This window comes from Pyrus communis, chromosome 7 (genome assembly GCF_041283825.1).
Source record: "Pyrus communis isolate YQ-2024b chromosome 7, ASM4128382v1, whole genome shotgun sequence".
Taxonomy (NCBI): Eukaryota; Viridiplantae; Streptophyta; class Magnoliopsida; order Rosales; family Rosaceae; genus Pyrus; species Pyrus communis.
Genome location: NC_142571.1, coordinates 29,095,279 through 29,115,317, shown reverse-complemented (window position 1 = coordinate 29,115,317; position 20,039 = coordinate 29,095,279). Strand labels below are relative to the sequence as shown.

General features: G+C 38.2%; 5 protein-coding genes across 11 annotated transcripts; 3 read left to right on the top strand and 2 right to left on the bottom strand.

The window, feature by feature from the left end:
* The first annotated feature begins 1,208 nt into the window (after nucleotides 1-1,208).
* On the top strand, nucleotides 1,209-3,864 carry LOC137734713 (beta-carotene hydroxylase 2, chloroplastic). 2 transcript variants are annotated; one of them, XM_068473978.2, is made up of 7 exons: nucleotides 1,209-1,725; nucleotides 1,837-1,896; nucleotides 2,158-2,229; nucleotides 2,532-2,666; nucleotides 2,912-3,037; nucleotides 3,420-3,476; nucleotides 3,618-3,864. In XM_068473978.2, exons 1-7 carry the CDS (start codon nucleotides 1,324-1,326, stop codon nucleotides 3,693-3,695), a joined length of 930 nt encoding a protein of 309 aa, XP_068330079.2. In that variant the 5' UTR covers nucleotides 1,209-1,323; the 3' UTR covers nucleotides 3,696-3,864. The 2 variants fall into 2 exon arrangements, with proteins under 2 accessions (XP_068330079.2, XP_088553107.1); XM_088696981.1 differs by lacking the exon at nucleotides 3,420-3,476.
* A 4,139-nt stretch (nucleotides 3,865-8,003) lies between these two features.
* On the top strand, nucleotides 8,004-11,562 carry LOC148696027 (uncharacterized). 3 transcript variants are annotated; one of them, XM_088696979.1, is made up of 5 exons: nucleotides 8,004-8,376; nucleotides 8,618-8,823; nucleotides 9,032-9,101; nucleotides 9,203-9,271; nucleotides 9,344-11,562. In XM_088696979.1, the coding sequence occupies exons 1-4, from the start codon at nucleotides 8,359-8,361 to the stop codon at nucleotides 9,224-9,226; spliced, it is 318 nt and encodes a 105-aa protein (XP_088553105.1). In that variant the 5' UTR covers nucleotides 8,004-8,358; the 3' UTR covers nucleotides 9,227-9,271; nucleotides 9,344-11,562. The 3 variants fall into 3 exon arrangements, with proteins under 3 accessions (XP_088553105.1, XP_088553104.1, XP_088553106.1); XM_088696978.1 differs by having other exon boundaries at nucleotides 9,032-11,562; XM_088696980.1 differs by lacking the exons at nucleotides 9,203-9,271; nucleotides 9,344-11,562 and having other exon boundaries at nucleotides 8,952-9,123.
* On the bottom strand, nucleotides 10,187-11,432 carry LOC137734998 (septum site-determining protein minD homolog, chloroplastic-like). Its single transcript, XM_068474347.2, has one exon. It carries the CDS (start codon nucleotides 11,430-11,432, stop codon nucleotides 10,440-10,442), a length of 993 nt encoding a protein of 330 aa, XP_068330448.1. The 3' UTR covers nucleotides 10,187-10,439.
* A 1,756-nt stretch (nucleotides 11,563-13,318) lies between the features above and the next one.
* Nucleotides 13,319-16,089, top strand: LOC137733422 (uncharacterized). 4 transcript variants are annotated; one of them, XM_068472573.2, is made up of 2 exons: nucleotides 13,319-13,596; nucleotides 14,717-16,089. In XM_068472573.2, exon 2 carries the CDS (start codon nucleotides 15,125-15,127, stop codon nucleotides 15,767-15,769), a length of 645 nt encoding a protein of 214 aa, XP_068328674.1. In that variant the 5' UTR covers nucleotides 13,319-13,596; nucleotides 14,717-15,124; the 3' UTR covers nucleotides 15,770-16,089. The 4 variants fall into 4 exon arrangements, with proteins under 4 accessions (XP_068328674.1, XP_068328673.1, XP_088553103.1 ...); XM_068472572.2 differs by having other exon boundaries at nucleotides 14,714-16,089; XM_088696977.1 differs by having other exon boundaries at nucleotides 13,411-13,613.
* A 298-nt stretch (nucleotides 16,090-16,387) lies between these two features.
* Nucleotides 16,388-19,476, bottom strand: LOC137733421 (deSI-like protein At4g17486). The gene is made up of 4 exons (XM_068472571.2): nucleotides 18,904-19,476; nucleotides 17,989-18,250; nucleotides 17,554-17,621; nucleotides 16,388-16,950 (listed from the first exon to the last, which is right to left on the bottom strand). Exons 1-4 carry the CDS (start codon nucleotides 19,036-19,038, stop codon nucleotides 16,666-16,668), a joined length of 750 nt encoding a protein of 249 aa, XP_068328672.1. The 5' UTR covers nucleotides 19,039-19,476; the 3' UTR covers nucleotides 16,388-16,665.
* Nucleotides 19,477-20,039: the final 563 nt, after the last annotated feature.

Genomic DNA, 20,039 nt, shown 5'->3' with positions numbered 1-20,039 from the left:
CAGCAGATTGTCCACGTGTCGGTCTTCGACTACTAGGAATTTGCCACGGTACCTACCTACCCGTTGAGCCCAACATTCCCCGCCAATTAAAATCCCGAAATGTGCTCGATCCGTTAGCGTGTGAATACGCAAACTGCTACGTGGCATTATCCAAACAGATAGCAAACTGGAACCCCAAAAAGGGCCAACCCGGTGTCGTTTTGTATCAACATGTTGCTGTGATTCGCTGTCTTCTTCTTCGCAATCCTTCGGTGGCCCATCAGCCTCACATTTCTTAGACCTTGCCCGGAGAAGGGAGAATAATTTATATAACGGATTAATTTTTATGGTGTATTTTTTATCTATTAATGTATTGTTATGCGCATAATCATTTTACGCTTAATAATATCTTATTAGATTGAGACGTGATCCGATAAATTTGTTTTATGTTAGGTTTTTTCTCTTGCCTAACAAATGTCATTCTTTTGCATCCCCACTTTTCTAATTCTCACCCTTCTTGTTCACACTAAATTACCAAAGTGGCATGCCATATTCAAACTGTTTGTTTCCCTTTTATATTTCATGTGTTTTGTTAATTTTATATGTGAGTTATGTCAGCTAATTAAAGTAGTGTTAAAAAAAATAATAAAACTTCAGTTCAGATTTCTATTTTGAAAATTATAATAAATTGGAGAAAATACTACCCCATTCATTACAAAAATAAAATCACTCACTAACTAGTAAGATTTTACACTCCTCTTTTTCTCTTGTTCACTACCTACTAAATGAGAAATTTTTTAGTCCATTGAGAAAACAGTATGGCATACCAAATATTATGACATAATTAGAGGTACGTTTAATTTTTTAATGTTTAATCACTTATATTACAACACTTCATACATCAGGTCGTAATCACACTAATCTCGGAAACTAAATTGACTAATTTTGGCCGCGTGAATGGTTTGCAGTAATTTGGCCGACTGGCATCATTTCTTTAAAAGTTTTTGTGACTTTTGTCCATTTGAGTGAGAAATTTTATATTGTGACGGAAATATGGAGAGTACATTATGTGTTTTTATGTAAGTGGGAAAAAATTTTACTTTTTAAATTATTTACTTTTTAACACTCATATCTCATTATTTGTATAATAACACGTTACTTACCATTTCGTGTGTCAGTCACATTGAAAAATCTCTTCATTCGACTAGTATTTAAAGACGTTTTGGTTGCGTATTGTAAGTTTTGAGGGACAGAAACTTGTGGTCTCCCCTGACTCCATTTCCACCCACCTTCAACTCTCTCTCTATCTCAACGCTCAACCTCACCACCAACAAGTATACTTCCATGGCGGTCGGACTCTTCGCCGTCACAACCCCCACCCCCTTCCGCCTAATCCACTCCTCCTCCTACCACCTCCCAAAACCCAACCGCACCACCGTCTTCTTCCCAAATCTCCGCCACCAGAAGTCAGCACTCCACAGGGCTCGCCGGAAACTCTGTTTCACCGTCTATGTAGTGATGGAGGACCAAAAACAGATAACCAACCTCGACAATTCCGCCGGAAAATCCCCGGAAGCCGCCGATTCTCAGATCCCAATTGTAATTCCGTCGGTTCGCGTGGCGGAGAGGCTGTCGAGGAAGAAATCGGAGAGGTTCGCGTATCTTGTCGCTGCCGTGATGTCCAGCTTAGGGATTACTTCCATGGCTGTCATGGCTGTTTACTACAGATTTTACTGGCAAATGGAGGTAAATTTTTAAATTTCCAAGTTTTAAAATTTGTCTCTGCTCTCAAAATTATAAATCCCACAAAAAATCATAGATTATTATTATTTTTTATATATTTTATTTTGTTCATAGGGTGGGACTGTGCCATTGTCTGAAATGCTGGGTACATTTGCTCTATCTGTTGGTGCTGCTGTAAGTTCACTCACCGCTTCTTTTTTACCAAAAGCAATATTCTATGCTACAAGCAAGAGTTTAAACTGCTTCTGGTTCATGCAAGCGCTTTCTATAGAAGCACTTTCAAGCGTCCTCAAGGAATCATTTAGATTTCCGATAAAAATAATACAGTTATATCAGAAACGCTTATAAGCAGAAGTGCTTCATTCATAAGTAGTCCTAAGACAACTTCTCAATTGGGGAAAATGCTAAATTGAATTTGGTTTTGTATGTTTCTAGGTGGGAATGGAGTTTTGGGCAAGATGGGCACATAAAGCTCTTTGGCACGCTACCTTATGGCATATGCACGAGGTTTGTACCTTCAAATTTGGCTTCTTTTCACTTCTTAGGAACCCAAAAGATTGAATTTTTGCTATTTTCTTTTGTTTTCGAGAAGCAAACATGCAATAACAAATCCAGTCTTCTACTAAGATTTCAAATACCTGTCGCAAATTCAATTTGATTATGTTTCGCCTCTTCATCGGAGAAAGATGATCCAATAATTCCCTCTTAGCAACCAGACAGTGTTTGATATGGTTGATACGAATATGTTTTTAATACGAGCGACATTCTACTTTAAACTAATTTAAACTACGCGATGAACTTCAATGCAGTCGCACCACCGACCCAGAGAAGGTCCGTTCGAGCTTAACGACGTGTTTGCGATAATCAACGCCGTTCCGGCAATAGCCCTTCTCAGTTATGGTTTCTTCCACAAAGGCCTTGTTCCTGGCCTTTGTTTTGGTGCTGTAAGTCTCCCACTTCCTTCCATCTTTATGAATACATGTGTTTACTGTTCTATTAACGATCTTAAGAGAAGTGTTATTAACACTTTAAAAATCTTATTTTAAATATATTTTTCTTTTTAAATATAGAAAATTTGGAATATAAAATGTGAATTTTGAAGTGCCAATAACAATTTCTAATTTTAATCATAATTAATTAAATTAATTAATCTAATTTCTGCTGTTAATATATTGACTTGAAACGACAGGGCCTTGGAATTACGGTATTTGGGATGGCGTATATGTTTGTCCACGATGGCCTAGTGCATAAAAGATTCCCAGTGGGGCCGATAGCCGACGTGCCCTATTTGCGAAAGGTTGCTGCAGCTCATCAGGTGAACTATACCCCATACGGATTTGGATCTCATTCGGATCCAAATTGTGGAGATTTTTAGGATTTTCATATTTTAGTTATTTATCGTATATTATACGGTTATAAATTATTTGATTTTTTTATTTAAAATTAAACATAAATAGTACCTAACGAAAATTGATTGTATGATGCAATCAGTTAGGATGTGAGGATCCCTACAAAATAGATCCGGAGAGGATCCTCTCCCCCATACATAAACGCACACTATGAAATAATACTTATCATATTAATTTGCGCCCATAATTATTGATTAATAAAATGATTAGGCATTTAAGTATGAATTTCTGTTAAACTGAATGTAACCGTCAAGATTTTGTTTTGATTTGGATGTTCTGGACCCTCAGCTCCACCACTCGGAGAAGTTCGAGGGTGTTCCATATGGTTTGTTTCTTGGACCTAAGGTTAGTCATCAACTTTGTCCCTGACTTGAAAATATTTTTTTTAATATCGAAACTTGAGTACAGATGGAGAAACAAATTGATTTTGACAACTTGACTAATTTCAAGTCTGTTTTTTATATACTGTGTAATTTGCGGTTGTAGGAACTCGAAGAAGTGGGAGGACTAGAAGAGTTGGAAAAGGAGATCGATAGGAGAATCAAAGCATACAAGGGCTTATAACTAGATCGAAATTTTCAGTGTAAAAAAAATGATAGAGATAAATTAAATGTGTTTTTGTGATCAATACTGTGTTACATGCATGGCTCAGCCAGCCTACTTGCATATCTTTGTATGTTTTGCCAATCTGCTGAGTGAATATTTTGCAATGAAGAAAGAAGGCATTTGTGTATTTTGCTCCACTTACGTACCATGACGTTGGACCACCATTTTTTCGTTGTACACAACTTAATATTTAAATGAGTAGTGAAGGTTGCATTTTCTAACGCCACGTAAGGTCATAGAGTGTAAAAGTAGTCCTTGACTATGTTTTTTTTAATTTTTGGAACAAACAATATTATTTACGTTAAGAAAGAAGGGTAGGTTAAGTCTCACAATAAGCTAGCAATAATATGGTTTAAATTCGCCTTTGGCGAAAATTGAACCTAAAATCTCTCACTTACAAATGAAGAGGAATATCATTACGCTGTAGTGCTAAGTAGCAATCCTATGGTCATTGACTACGTTTTAGTCTTTAAAAATTTAATATTTTAAATACTATGTTAGGGTTAAATTTTTTTTTTTATGTCCAAAGGTGCATGATTGTGTTTTATTTCTCTTCATATTTTATTACTTTATGTGGTTAAATTTAGTCCGCCCTGAAACTACATATTACCTGCTGTCCTGAGGTCAAATTTAGCCTGATGCCCTTTTGATTACAATTTTATAGGTCAAAAGGTTAAGTTAGTTCATGGATTATCACATCCATGATCAAATATGCTATCACTTTCGCCGACGTTTTTAAAAATGTTACTTCTAACTGTGCATGAAATGCGATGAGGACTGAGGGAAGACTTATCTTTAGACCATTTATTAATTTTGTTTAAAAAATATTATTATTAAAGAGATAGAGAGTTCGAAGCTATCATCTTAAAACATTCGTTTATTTATGAGTGTTACATTTATTGTCGAACAAACTCGTACAAAACGTACAATTGTATGTGCAAATTAAGAGAATATTTGGAAGGACTGCTTCGAATTTAATTTATACGTTTTATGCATGAAACATTTTGGGGAAGAGCTTAACTTTAGATTTAGACGTTCGTTCATATATATACAACTTACAAGGAATTACTGTGAGTTAGGCCTCATCATGCATATTGCGAGCTAGTTTTTAGGTTTTTTAAATCTCACCAGTACAAAGGGAGTTTTATTGATAATAAAAAAAAAGTTATATCTAGTCAGATACGACATAAACATCTTGCAAACTAGCTAGTTGCTCCATAGTAAACGTAAGTAATCATGTTTTCACTAACTAGGAAAATTGATTGGAACTTTTTCTTCTTCTAAGCCATCAAATTGATTTTAGTTGGAGGCCACTTCTATTTTTCTAATGAGTAATCTAAAACCTATTTATCCGTTAAGTAGCTAGATTGACACCCGAAAAGGTCAAGATTTAGGTTTGGTTTATGTTGGTTAAAGATCAATGAAGGATGGAGGAGCTTGTGTTTGGTAGGTATGCTTTTGTAGAAAATTGGACATGCATCCCACGCGTAGAAAGCTTGTAATAATACATTCAATACTCCTCCATAAAATAATCTCACAGGAATATCTTCAACTGATAAAAAAAGGCGACCTCAAGTCAATAAAACTCTCTACTTTTTGAGAGTTGGAAGATGAATCTCTATCTTATACAGCGCTGTTTCTACAACTCGAACCCGTAGCCTTTGATCACAAACGAGCAATTTTTTCGTTGCGTCAAGGTTTGCGACGCAAAACGGACATCTCTAACTAATAAACATAAAAAAGTGTATATATATATATATATATATATATATATATATAATTTCAAAGAAAAAATAAGAATGAGTCGTGTTCATATCAAGTAGATATGATATTATTTTTTTCCAACTTTATTGTGTTTCAATTTAAACTACTTCTCTCAATTTGTTCTAATTTCGAGTAAGTAATATCGCTTAGCATAAATAAAATCAAAGTGTGATTGAGTTTGAACAATTTTGAATTTTAATCACGTCCTTTTCGAATAAATAGGGTTTATGTGTGATTCAATGGGGGAAGAGATCCGGATCTCTTCTATCAAAGGTTTAGAATTAAGTGATCCAGATCGTTGAAATTTGATCAAACGGCTACAAATAGAGAACTCTTCTAAAAATTATAATAATTATAACCGTTTGATCAAATTTTAATGTCATACGGCTTTGACCGGAACTCTTCCCATTCAATTATGCAAAAGTTTGTGACATGAAATAAAGTATAGTAACTATAGTTACTCAGATATACATCCCATATTTTGAGGCCACGTATTGTATAGAGGTCATACTCCAAACTCTAGGTTTCGTGATGCTGACTCAACTCAACCATGCATATAGTTAACCTAATTCATATTGTGTGTGTGCTGTTGCGTCATGAAGCTACCGCGTTTTGTCCATTTTGTTTGGTCATGCCATTGCTCGACGTGTGGAGTCTCGTGCGTTTTGTGTCACAAATGATGATGTAAGACTCCAATAATTTGAATACAATTGGATTAATATATACAGTTGCCTTCCAATCGAGGGAGAAACTATTTGTTGTTAAAAAAAAAAACGAATTCATACAAAGGATGTAATTTTTGTCGGACGGCTGGTTGAGACGTGAATCCAACTCCAATCTAATTATTTAATTTGCTTTTTATGATATGTGAGTAACTTGATTAAGTTGACGCAAACTCAATTTAAGTTTAGCATAATAGACGTATATTTAGCTGAGTTAACTAGAACGATGTGTTCTATTTCTATACTTAAGTTCAAATTAACTCACAATTGATTTAGATTGGGCTTGGATTATCCAAACTATTCGAATAACTCGTTTGACAAGTGCTTTTAAACGACAAAAATCGTTTTTAGATAAAATATTTTTGGAATCAAATTTTAGTAAAAATGCAAGTTAATTTTGGAAAAGCACTTGAAGTATTTCCAACAAGAAACACAAAACTAGTATTTCTAGCAAGAAACACTTCAAGTACTTTTGAAACTTAAAAACATTTTTTCTAAAAACACTTTCAGCCATTTAAAAATACTTACAAAACGAGCGTTAATTAAGCGTAATCAACTTATGAGTGCATGGTTTGGAATACCATAATATCTTTGGTGCAAGTCCTTTTCCTTCTTTTACCAGTAGGAAATTAGAGTTATCCATTAGGTAAAAGTATCTTGTTACGCATCTGACTTTATATGACTAGTGATTGTTTGAAAAGTTTTCATTTTGTTGGTTAATATTCTTTTATCTTTTTTTATTAATATTATTTGGACTAAATTTTACACTGAACTAATCATAATAATATGATTTAAATTCATTTTTAACTGAACTAATCACAATAATATGATTTAAATTCATTTTTAAAGAAATCAAATTTAAAATCTTTTACTTAAAAATAAAAAAGAAAATCATAATTTCAAATATTTGGTTTGATGTGGTCAAGGTCGGCGGAAATTCACCACCGTGGGACCAAATAAATTGACAAGCAAATTTAGGTTGGGGGCCTTTGGAATTGGGACCACGTTGGATTTGACAAGCAAATTTAGGTTGGGGGCCTTTGGAATTGGGACCACGTTGGTCAGTTGGTCTCCTACTGCCTCACAGCCTCAGGCCCAGAGTAATGAATTCACTAAAAGCTTTTGCCACGTGTGGTGGTGTTATTGCTCAATCAAATTAACAAGCCGAAAGTTTTCACAAAAAAAAAAAAAAAAATGTAGTAATAATAATAATAATAATAGCATGCTAAATTGAGTAATATCATTATAAAATTAGTATTTTGTTCTGTCCATTTTAATAAATCGGGTGCGTGTGTGTGGAGGTAAAAATAATTTGGTGCTCGTAATGCAATAGTGTTTATTTTTATTTTTTATACAACGATAATTTATTAGGCGATAAGGTATTTGAGCTAAGTCACTATGCCACACAACTAGAACGTCACATATGGTATTGCACTCATTATTTATGAGAGTTGAATTTAAAAAATTTCACTTACAAGCGAAGATAAATAATAATGAATACCGTTGTCTTGTAACAATATTTTCCCTTTGTTTTAATTAGTGATTATTTTTTAATTCGAGCAAAATTTACAGTGAAAAGAAGCTACACACTTGACTGTATTGATTTAGATAATAAAAATTACAGAAAATAAAACACATTGTTTGAAGTTAAAAAATAAAAAAGGTAAACTGGGCCTTTTGGATATCAACTTAACTAATAAAGAAGGATTGGGAATTATTGGGCCGATGTAATGGGCTTTATAGCCCATTTCAGATTGTTAAACTATCCATTTCTATATCTAGGAATCCACGATCCAACTTCAAAACCCGTTACTTTCCCGGGAAAATCTGTGTCAGTGTCACACCGATGGATTTCCCGGGAATATCAACGTCCAAAACCCTCCATTTTCCGGCCAATATCATCCGGACATCGAAGATCGACTTCTAGATATTTATCAGGGAGAGCTTTGTCCAGTGCAAAAGCAATCGAATGTCGAAATCCGTGCGCTCCTAGAGTAAAAATAGCGGCGGCAGCATCTCAATCTCGACGGCGTTCTCGGATGATAGTTATCGATAATCAGGTGGTTTGAGAAACGAAAAAGGGCTTGGTTATTCACTTTTTGGGGATTGGAGGTTGCGGATTGTCTGCGCTGCCCATGGTTGCCCTGAAACAGGTAAAGTGAAGCTTGATTGAAGCCTTGATTCTCTGTTTGGTTGCTGAGAAAATGTTGGCAAATGACAGAAAATGAAAGAAAACAGTGCAATTCCTTAGTTCAGGAAACAATAAAAACGTGATGGAATTATTACAATGTCATTTGACTTGGGTCAATTTCAATGAGTGTAATAGACTACATAGAACTGCACAATTTTTAGGTTTCTTGTATTCAACACTTTTTTCTTTGAATTTTTTCGTAGGGTTATGAGGTTAGCGGCTCGGATATTGCTTGGAGTAGCTTCATGGACGGGCTGCAGGAAGCAGGGGCATTGTTGCACACAGGCCATTCGGTGGCTAACACACAAGGGAGTGGCGCCTCGAGATTACCTGGAGCTGCGGTTGTTTCAAATTCTGTTCCCCATAACAATGCTGAGATTTTGTATGCAAAGTCCGTCGGAGTTCCCGTGTGAGTACATCTCTGCTAATTGGTTTTTGATCTGAAGCAATTAGAAGTTCTTTAGGTGTGTAATGTTATAACACCGAAAACTTCGACTGGAAACTGTAAATCTGAATTCCAAATTGTTAGTCTAGCAGTTGTGCGAGGCCGAGTTTGTAGATTGTGTGCAACTGTATATATGACGATTACGCTCATCATCCAACAGAATTTAGTGCAGTTATTCAAGCTGCACGCCCGAGGTTCCCTGTCAAGTCTCTTATGGTCATATTCCAGCCTCGTACGTACAGGTATTCACTCAAGATGAGAACAATGCAGAATCCCTTTAAGCAGTTTCTGGTATCACTAGCACGATTCATATAATTGCGCTGGACTGATTGGTGATACGCAGTCGTTTAGCAGCACTGAGGGATGACTTCGCCGATGTCCCCGTGGTGCAGATCATGTCGTAGTCGCAGATGTAAGTTGCCTTGGCAAAGTCCTTGGGTTGTCTTATAGCTAAAGAGCTAAATGAAATGGTGTATGATGTCAGGTTTATGCTGCTAGAGAAATAGATGTCCAGAATGTATGTGGAAGGGAGGGAGCCCGCCATCTGAATACATCCCTTCTCTGGTAATACCAATGTTTTCAAATTGTTTAGAACACAATTGTTTCTGAATTGCACGCAAAATATGACTTTAAAAGATAAAAATTCACACGTCGGGATCAAACGAAAACTCGTTCGTGCTCCAAATGGTTACCTACGAAGGATTCTGGTAACCGGATGATTTGAAGATTGTTGAACATGAGGTTTGGTGGCTTTACAGGGTGATGTGGTTGATATGTTAGCATCTCAAATATCGAAGAAGCCTCATCGGGAAATCGTTGTTTTAACGCTTGGAGCAGGTACTCAATCTTCATATAACTCATAACATTATGATCCGTAGAAAGGTTCTTGCTCCACTGCTCTGCTTCTCCATAGATTCATCACTAAATTTGGAGACTGAGGCACAACACAAACCGGAGATGCAAAGTATGTGACCCGTTCGGAACTACTCTTTCGTATGCAGTGAATTTGGTTAGATGGAGAGGCAACTACAGGAAGAAAAAGGTTACTAAAGTGGTCGTTTGGAGGAAGCAAAAGCAAAAGCTTCGACTTTGGCTGAAAGAGATCACCATATAATCGAAACATACTGTCCGGAAAACTTATTGTGAACGTTTCAAGAAGATGAAATCGACACCATAGGAACTCTGTAGTGAAGAGGAGAAGCGGAACCCAACCGATGAAAGTGATTGGGTTGGAAGTTAAGCATTTGAATCGGTGCAACGAAAAAGAGAGCTATTCGATAACAAATTCATCAATGGCAAAGATCAAGCATGAACTTTTCAATACGAATAATCGAAGGAGAGGTACCAATTTTACTTGTTTCTCAATCAATATAAATACATCACACTAATCCTTGCATTCCCTAAAAATAAAAACTAGAAATCTATAATTCTAGCTATCACTAACAGAGACACAATCACAAAATTGAACTGACTTACTCTGTACACAGCTCCACTCAATTTCCCTCCACTCCTGAACATTCATCTGCAGATAAAAAACACAAGCAAAACAATACTTGCAAGCTTCAAAATTGCAGCACTTTCTACCCTCCGAAAAACGAGAAGAAGCCGCGCTTCTTGGGCTCTTCCTCCACCATGACAGCCTGCATACTATCCTGCTCAACAAGCCTCCACGCTGCCTGCTCGAAGGCCAGTCCTGCCAATGTGGGCGGCCTATTCAAAACCAGAGGGTACCCTCTGTTGGTGCTTCTGATGACCTCCGTGTCCTCCGGAATCATCCCCAACAATGCCAATCCCAACATCTCCTGCACATCGAGCACCGACATCATGTCCTCCCCTTTGATCATATCTGTCCGGACCCGGTTCACCATCATCTTTATATCCCTAATTCCATCACACTCCAGCAGCCCAATGACTCTGTCAGCGTCTCTCAAGCTTGTGATATCCGGCGTGGTCACCAGCACGGCCTCATTGGCCGGCGTAATGGCGGTGATGAAGCCGGCGTCGATTCCGGCGGGGCAGTCAATGAGGATGAAGTCCGGGCAGCCCTCTTGCCTGGCTTTCAAAGCGTCGACGACCCAGACCAGGGCCTTTCCGCCGAACCCCATCGGCAATTTGGACCGGGGCTTTGAGATGCAGAGCAATTCGAAGTTGGACCAGCGCTTGTCCCTGACAAGCGCCTGGTCGAGGCGGCAGTCGCCGTTGAGGACCTCAACGACGGTGTAGTTGACGCGGTTCTCGAGGCCGAGGAGGAGGTCCAGGTTGCGGAGGCCGACGTCGGCGTCGATGGCAACCACGGAGAAGCCGAGGCGGGCGAGGGAGAGGCCGACATTGGCGGTGGTCGTGGTCTTGCCAACGCCTCCTTTTCCAGAGGTGATGACGACGACGCGGGGGGTATCGCCGGACAATTGGGGCTTCCTGTTGTATTGGAGGATGGCGCGGACTGTGAAGGTGGGAGAAGGTTTGGGTTTTAGGGTTTTGGGTTTAAAGGTTTTTGGTGGGTTTGCGGCGGTGAGGGAGGAAGAGAAGGAAGGCTTGGGGCTGAGGAGGGCGGGGAGGAGTTGAAGAGAGAGCATTGCGGCTTTTGTGGCCCTTGGATGATGAGATCAGGTGGGATCATCAAAACGAAAGGAAGGCGATGAAGGTGAACATTTTGGTGGGGAGTCTGGGGACTCTGCGACTGCGAGTGATCGTCGACTATTGAGCAAAAGGAAGAGTTGTAAGAGCAACCCCACCCTAAAAATCAAGTTGGGTCTATTCAATCCATCCAAATAAATAGTAATCGATGAAGTGCATTTCTACTTCTAAATTAAATAGCCTAGTTAATTTTTATTAAAATATTATTATAAAAGAATAATTGTATTTTTAATTTCTGACATGTTCTTTATTTATAACTAAAGAGTTTATTAATTTCTGACATTTATTTATTTATTTTTAAAATTTTACAAAAAAATATGGATCATTGATCATAAATCGAACGGTCCATATTATACCACGTCACTAGCCGTTGGGTTTGAATTTCATTTTTTTTTATCGTTGGAAATCCAACGAACATGGATGTGCCACGTATCCCACGCCCAGCATCTTGTAGTGCGCATGCACGGCAGGCCCCCCTCTACGAGTTGTCGACAACACACGGCCACGTGAGCGTGTTTTCTATGTGCATGGCGCAAAAAAGAAAAGGGTTCACATGGCAAACGTCATATGACTCTGTTTCTTGCTTAGTCCATTATGTGGTGGGCTCAAAGCTGACCTCCACTTTAGGCCAGCCTATTAGGTGGGGTGGAGTGGGTTTTGGGTGGACTAGGATGGAAAAGTGGACTTTGGGCCAACTCATTTGTTAGGGATGAACTTGCTTTGAGACAGTGATTGAGAATTTGAGACCCACTCAGCATCTCTATGTCCTGAGCTTGCGGACCAAGAGATGGCTTTTATTAGCCAATCTTACTCACCCACTTTACAATAATAATAATAATAATAATAAATAATAAATTGAACGACTCAGATCTCTTTCCTGTCTCTCGAATGATCCGAATTTCTTACTCTTTACAAAGAAATCAGGAGTGGATCTCATTCCGTGACAAAAATAACACTTGAACAAGGATTGTGTAAATTAATGAACATAATTAACCTTCGTCATACCAATTAATAATTTTACACATCAAAATTTGCAAATTGATTCATTCAAAATTGTACGAAATTTGACTTTATGATTATTTTTTTGTAAAAATTTGTAAAACCGATTAAAAATAACAGTGGAGGCAAGAACATAGCCTGAATGGAAATTTTTGGTCAGAACATCTAAAACATTAACCTATGATACAATGAAAATGTCACCAAAACTATTTTTATGACGACTTTTTGTGGAAATTTGCAAATACAATTAAAAAGTGTGAGTTACTGCTCCTATTTTTTTTTGTTAAAAATTTGCCATTTTTTAGCTTTTACAATATCTTTGTACGTGACAAAGATTTTAGAGAAAAAGAGGTGGAGAAAGATATAAGAAAGTTTAGAAAGAGATTGTAAGGAAAAATATGACGTACTTGACGCAAGCCGACTTTAACGTTCTAGAATTCACGAAACCAACTTCACTTAATGCAATAAAACTCAGTTGTTGTTTGAGTTTTTACAAGATGTTCGTATGCGTTACAAGTTATTTGAAAGCAGATCTGATATTTATTGAGTCCCACCTCCTTATACCTAGGAGTAGGCCCGATGTAGAGGCCTTCTGCCATTACCCCATCTACATCACAGCCCCCCCTTCTTATTCCTGTACTAGAATCCTCACCGTCAATCCAAATCCACAATCTTCAGATCTGTAATCCACACCGTCAAATAAACAAGCCAATAGAAACGCTTTGACGGAAAGCAAGTGGGCACCCACAGATTGCCTCGCCCCCCAACAAACCCATGAACTGAACCTAATCCCTAAAGACCAAAGAAAAGTCAGATATTCCAGAATTTTACCCTTTCAAAGATCAACTCCCCCGTCCTCCCGCCACGTGTCCCCAACCAATACTTAAATTACACGACGACCCCCTTCAACTTCAATCTCTCTTTCTCTCTCTCTCTGGTCGGTCGGTTATCAAAATCAAAACAAACACCAACTCCCTGTTTCTTCCTTCCTCTGTTTCTCCCTCAGGAATCCGATTCCTTCCCCATTTTTTTTTTCCGATTTCGTCATTCCGCGGATGAGATTCCGAGCTCGAGGCCCTTACCTCTACCTTTGATTTCAATCTGGTTCGCTTTCTCTCTCTGTACGTTTTTGATTTCGTGTATTTGAATTTGGATTTAGTTGTTGATTTTTGTTTCGATTTATCTGTTTGGATTAGTTTTTTATTGGATCTGGATTGATTGGCGTTTGAATTTGATGCTGCCGTATCCGAATTGATTAGATCACGCTGTTATTTGTACGGATTTGTGAAGCTGTGCTGGTTTTTTGTACGGATCTATTTGGTTTAGTGTGGATTTGAACGAATTGGATACTAGAGTCTGTTTGGATGATGAGAAAATGGAGTGGAAGTTCAATTTGTGGTTATTGAATTGAGTGAGAGAGCTTATTCGTCGGTTTTTTGTGTGTTATTTCATCATCTCACCTATACAATTACGATTGGATTAATTGGATTGGTGTTGTTTTGTAATTCATAATCGAAGCGGGTTTACGGAGTTGACTCGATTGGTATCTCTTGTTTTTGTGAGCTTTTTCTCTACTCTTTGGTCCAGAGCTTTATGACTAACAAGTATCCGATGTGTATCTTTACACTTAATCAAATGATTGTTAACTCAGTGTTTGTTGGGATTTTGGATCTAGCTTGCGAGGTCTATGAGACTATGACGACGTTATGTAGATCCAGTTTTCGGTTATTCAGGTCTCTTTCCTGGGAAGCTTGACTTCACTTGGGGGGATGCATTCCTGTTTTATGTTGCTTGCATTTGTTGCATGTGCTTCTGCCTGTGAGTGTCTATTTTCGTTTTCAATGGCGCAGCGCGCTATGTTCATGGTCGTGATTAAGAGGTGTTTTCTTCCTTATTGTGGTCGGCTAAGTCTTTTGGGCTATGATCTTGATATTATGTGTTGTTTCTTTGGATAATGATATTTGTGTCTATTTTTTGTTATCTTTTGCTTTCATTGAGAAGATCGGATAAGTTGTTTTTAGATTCCCAAAACAGAAATTGGAATTGAACTGCTTTCTCAAATGTTTTCAATTGGGTTCTTTCGGTGTTGGTTGTGGTGTCTGATTGTCGATGTTCAGACACTTTTACAAGACGGGTTGCACGTCTGTTAACTGTGTCTTATTTGTTTATTTATTTCGTTAAGTTTTGGTTTAACTTGTTACTCTCTTTACTATGTCTGCAGCAGGGAAGGCCATGTGAGCTGTTTGGAACAAAGTTTCGTTAGTGCTTCCACATTTGGTATTGGATGATCAGTTCCTCTGGTATGCTCAAGATGGGTAAATGCAAGGGTTGTGGGAAATTAGGAAGAATGATGCCGAGGGGTGGATCTGTGAGTGCATATCGGTTTTCCCTTCGGTTGTCACCTGTTGTTTCTGTTTGGGATTGCATCATTCGCAAAATGAGGTACTCTTACGGACCTGAGTGGGTGTAGTTGTTAGGATTATAGTAATTATATTAGTTTTCAACAACAAGATAATTAAGTTTATTTACTAATATAGAAAATTAAGGGAACACAGTTATAGGAAAATGTATACACTTTAGGGGAATTCTCGGCAAGTTAAACAAAGGCAACGTTTTGGAGGTTGTTAGTTGAATGGATAACATGGAGTGTAATAAATTGCAACCTGTTGTGAGAAAAGTTAAGAAAAAGCAGGTGAAGGACGAATTGGATCGTCAAAAGCAGGCTGAGAAAAAGAAGAGGCGCTTGGAGAAAGCCCTTGCTACTTCAGCAGCCATCATTTCTGAACTAGAAAAGAAAAAACAGAAGAAGAAAGAAGAGCAACAGAGGCTTGATGAAGAAGGTGCTGCAATTGCCGAGGCTGTTGCGTTGCATGTCCTACTTGGTGAAGAAGACTCAGATGAAACATGTGAAATTGTTCTGAACAAAGATCAAGTGTTCAATCGTTGGAGTTGTCCTGGCGACGCTGACCTATTTATGGGTGGAAGGAGGGCACGCTTTCCTTATCAAGACTCTGCAAAGTGTTCACTCGAAAGGATTGGGTGGGTGTCCAGTGCTTACAGATCGGGATACAAGTTGGGCGGCATAGGGAACAGTGAATGGTCGCTCTCTTCTGGGCCTTATGGAAGAGAGTACCCTGAATCATTTTGTGAGGATGGAGGTTGGGGTACCACCGGATTTGCAGCTGGGCTCATTGCGGCGCAGGCTGTTTCATCTCTACGGATCGCAGAGGATGCACATGAAGGCACGCTAGTGCTCGATGGAATGCTAAGACGGTAGATGGACATTTCAGTCAAGCTGCCATGTTACTGGAAGAGCCCTCAGCTGTATTTCGTTAACAGGGTTATGTATATAACTTCGTGGATGTGTACTAGGTGTTTATCATAAACACGCGTATCTTCTTCGGCTTGAAGAATGTTGCAATGTCATGCTCTTGTGTTTTCTTCTTCTGTTTTCCCGTCGAGGGCTGCTATATTTTTACGTGCAGTGACATTTCATGACCTTGAGGCATCAGCTGACTCATCTTTCCGATATTTTTTTGTGGATTGTATCAAAACTAATGTGGTTTCAATAATGTTAAGATCTTTTCTGGTATGAAATTATTGTGATTTATGCCGGTCTACCAGTAACTTGTTGATTTTGTGTTACATCTTACCATGTATGTTCTTCGTTTCTAAGACGTACCTCAAATAAATACGCCAAACTATATTATTCAATCCACTCATAGGCACCAAGCGAACCATCGGTGTTTCAGAGTGAATTAGATTGGATACCCTAACAAATTCAAAGGAATGTTCCGAGTAAATAAGATCATTTACGTAAAACTAGTCACACTACAGAGGGCTCTGATAATATACAGCTGATCAACCGCATTTTGCGGCCGATGAGAAAAGGGTGTGCGAAAATCATTTTATATGCACAATTAACCATTCAACAAATACCATATCAGAGCTTCCCTAACTCTCTTGAAAACTCAGCTATATATCAAATCATGTAATGAAACCAACTACAAGCTGAGCAATCTAATGAATATATTCCAGTTCTTTGGGGACATGAATGGGTCATAATTCTGTTCAACAAACAAAAGAAATCTTTTCATTGGTACACGACGAGGGGACTCGTCGAAGGCCCTTGCTTGGATTTGACTAGTGCACATTGGCAAAGTGTCCTTGGAATTACATACTTTGCCATGTCCTAGAATTCTGCTGCAGCGGCGGCTCTGCGTCTGGTTGCTGGTGCTGCCGGAGTGCATCTTCTTCCTTGGTCTCGAGATCTGAACTACTAGATGGCTTTGCTCCTGTGGTGATTAGGTTTTTAAACCAAGCTGCTTGAAATCTAGGAGCACCTCTGTTTGAATTTCCTGCAGACTCGGGAGAAGCTGTGGCGTTATTAGTAACACCCACAAGGAAACGATATGCTACTTTGCTAGCTGTAACAATCTCTGTCTTCGCTTGTCTAAACTGCAACAACCCAAGAAAACTATCAGACATGTAAGCACTGAAGCAACCAAAAGTATTAAGAAATTATTGTAAACCATGGTAACAGGTAACCAAATTTCATTTGATTATGCAAACTATTATTAAAGCCACACCAACAATGAGTTGAATGCCGAACAGAAAGATTGGAGGCAAAGTCAAGCAAGCATGGTTATCCACATCTCATATAACTCGCCAAAGTATTATCGAAGTAAAGTGAACTGTAAGCACAAGGCAAAGAGGATGACAAAGAAGTAGGCCGTGCTAAGACTGTAGGTAACTTCAATTAAACACATCCGTAATGATAGTATGTTCATGGGACTCTTGGATATGTTTCAGATAATTATGCTGTAAATTACCCTTTCCATTGATGATAAAACGTTCACGTAAATATGATATTTAGCATATTAGAAATGCAGCCGAATCATGTATACCATGGTAATAATAAGGATTGTGAAACAAAACTAATACTTCTACAGAAGAAGATCCAATCAACTGACAATGACAGACTTCAATAAGCAAAAATGACTCCAAAAGAAAAGTTATTCTAAAAGGTTATACAAGTTATGCATTCTGAAAGTAACTCACCCGTACTGCAGTGTTTCCTGCAACTTCCATAGCAGCATCACCAGCATGCGCAAAACGATTAACCCAACCTGTAAAAGAAGCTATAAGAACACATGCCATGTATCTATTTACAAGACTACATTTTCAAATTCAGAGGCACAGTTCTTTTATTCTTAAGAAAAAGCTTAAGCTTCTCATCAAGTTTGTAACCATAACATTTTTATCAATTTTGTAAGTTGACCAAAATTAAGACCAACAAAACTTGCACATCAAGAGCAAAGTCACCAAACAAAAGGAAGCAACAATAACACAATTAAAATATCTCAACATAACATACACCATATATGAAACAGGAACAAATCACTGACCATTGTACATAGTTGGTCAAGTACACTCAGTTGCATAGCATATAAATCTTTAGTATAGCCAGTAAACCCTACGATCTCACAAAGTTACCTGGAAGCTTTGGCACCCCAAGCCTTTCACAAAGCTCATCACAAAAGTGATTGCAGTTTTTTGCTAACAGGTCATACGAATACCCAGGCCACTCTCTACTGAGTTCCCTCAAGATTTGGTTAACCTTGAAGATCGAACAATCTGTTGTCCCAAGGACGATGCTTTCACGATATGTGTACATTGGATTTTTTCCAGAAGGGCAACTAAACACACCAGATCCTTGTTCACAATACCCAAATGACCATTCATCCTCACCATAAACCTGTCAAATGAAGCATAAACAATTTTGATCAGAACTTTCTGCTGATAAAGAAGACACCATATGAAAATAAGTAATTAAACGGAACTACATACAAATGTGTTAATTTTCGCAGTTAAAAGGTCTTATGTAACAAAACAAAGAACCAAACTTTAGTCATTCTTCGTAAAAGAGAGCTTCTTGGCTGACCATGAAATTCAACAATAACGCACTTCCATCATACCACAAAACATCTACTAAGGCAAACTCATAAGCAGTAAATTTCAAAACTGATAAATCGCAAACACAATAATAAAGGCAAACTCAATAACCCATCTGTACTTAGATACCAAGAATCCAATAGAAATATAACTAAATTTTGCGAAAATTTTCACTATTCAGATCAAAATCTCCATCAAGATAAACAACTTATCAAGAAATGTAGTACCTAATTAGCAACAAATAATCAACACGCCATTTCTATAATCAATTAACATATACACACACAGAATCAAAGTGAAAATTTCCAATTGCCTAAGAAAACCAAGATCTCTCTTCCAAATTCACAGCACTCCAAAATTACACTAGCAATACAAAATTTACATATCTAACTTCAGATTACATACATTCATACACGAGCAAGCGCGAGTACACGAGAAAGACGAGAGAGAACGAACCTGAACGGCGCTGTGGAAGATGCCGCCGAGGCCGATACCGTCTTTGAAGATCTTGTTGATCTGCAGAATGGTGCTATTCGTCTTGTCCGATCCACTATTCGTCACATCGTATATATGCAGCACCACCTCCGCCATCTTCTCCAAATTCTTCACCAAAAACCCTAAATCCCTAACCCAAAACTCCCCCTCCCTCCTTCCTCCCAATTCAAATGACAAACCCTAATCCTCTCTGAAACGAAGCAATTCAATTCAATTCGAACAAAAGCACACCACTTTTCGCTGCCTCACGATTTGAATATTCTCTCGTCTCGATTTGCTCAATTGCTTTTCTCTTTCCTTTCCTTTTCTTTTCCTTTCTCGCTCTAAACTGGTCCAAATTCTTCAACTTTAGAGAGAGAAAGTGTCTAGAGAGAGAAAGTCTGCTTCTCTGCGGGTGGGTGTGTTTAACAAAAAATCTCAGAAACCGGGTTCGTAAGGTAATTTTCGCGGGCGGAGGGGTAACTCGGAAACGAAACAGACCCCGGAAGTTGCGAGAAATTACGGAACTGACAGCCGTTGGCGAACCGTCCAGTCTGTCTGCCACTGCGGTGCGCACCTCGGGTTATCATTAGCGCGACTTGGATAAGTGGGGCCCACGTGCCCACGCCACGCAATTATTAACGGCAAAAGGCACCGTCTGCTTTTTGTCAAATGACCGACCTGCCCTTGTCTTGTTCCCCGTGCCGCCAGAAAAGTCTGCACCCGTCGACGTCGGTGATCTAAGATCTTTTCGGCTTTGCGACATAATTGGGCATCCGACGTCGGTTTCATACTATTCCTCATTGTGTTTTTTGTTGTTTTGTCATTTTTTTTTTTTTACGAACGAAAGATATTATTCACATTATAAGGATGAGAGAGTTGTCTATGCCTCATAACATGTTAGTAGTAATGTAATTTAAATTCACTTTTAGTGATAATCGAACTTAAAATTTTTCATTTAAAAATGAAGATAAATATTAGCATTTGTTATGATTCGAGTTTTCAGTATTACAATGATGATATTGCGATATAATTATGTATTATTGCGTCAAAAAATTAAAGAGTACTTGATGATATTTTTATTCTGTAAAATAGTGCCACAGTGACATTTTAAATTT

Excerpts from the sequence above, each read along its gene's own strand:
- LOC137733422 (XM_068472573.2), top strand. The coding sequence starts at position 15,125 with ATGGATAACATGGAGTGTAATAAATTGCAACCTGTTGTGAGAAAAGTT.
- LOC137734998 (XM_068474347.2), bottom strand. The coding sequence starts at position 11,432 with ATGCTCTCTCTTCAACTCCTCCCCGCCCTCCTCAGCCCCAAGCCTTCC.
- LOC137734713 (XM_068473978.2), top strand. The coding sequence starts at position 1,324 with ATGGCGGTCGGACTCTTCGCCGTCACAACCCCCACCCCCTTCCGCCTA. Across the intron at positions 3,038-3,419 it reads AGGTTGCTGCAGCTCATCAG|CTCCACCACTCGGAGAAGTT; the intron begins GTGAACTATACC and ends CTGGACCCTCAG. Across the intron at positions 3,477-3,617 it reads GTTTGTTTCTTGGACCTAAG|GAACTCGAAGAAGTGGGAGG; the intron begins GTTAGTCATCAA and ends TTGCGGTTGTAG.
- LOC148696027 (XM_088696978.1), top strand. Across the intron at positions 8,824-9,031 it reads AAGTCCGTCGGAGTTCCCGT|TTATTCAAGCTGCACGCCCG; the intron begins GTGAGTACATCT and ends AATTTAGTGCAG.
- LOC137733421 (XM_068472571.2), bottom strand. The coding sequence starts at position 19,038 with ATGGCGGAGGTGGTGCTGCATATATACGATGTGACGAATAGTGGATCG. Across the intron at positions 17,622-17,988 it reads TGGGGTGCCAAAGCTTCCAG|GTTGGGTTAATCGTTTTGCG; the intron begins GTAACTTTGTGA and ends CTTCTTTTACAG. Across the intron at positions 16,951-17,553 it reads CAGGAAACACTGCAGTACGG|TTTAGACAAGCGAAGACAGA; the intron begins GTGAGTTACTTT and ends GGGTTGTTGCAG.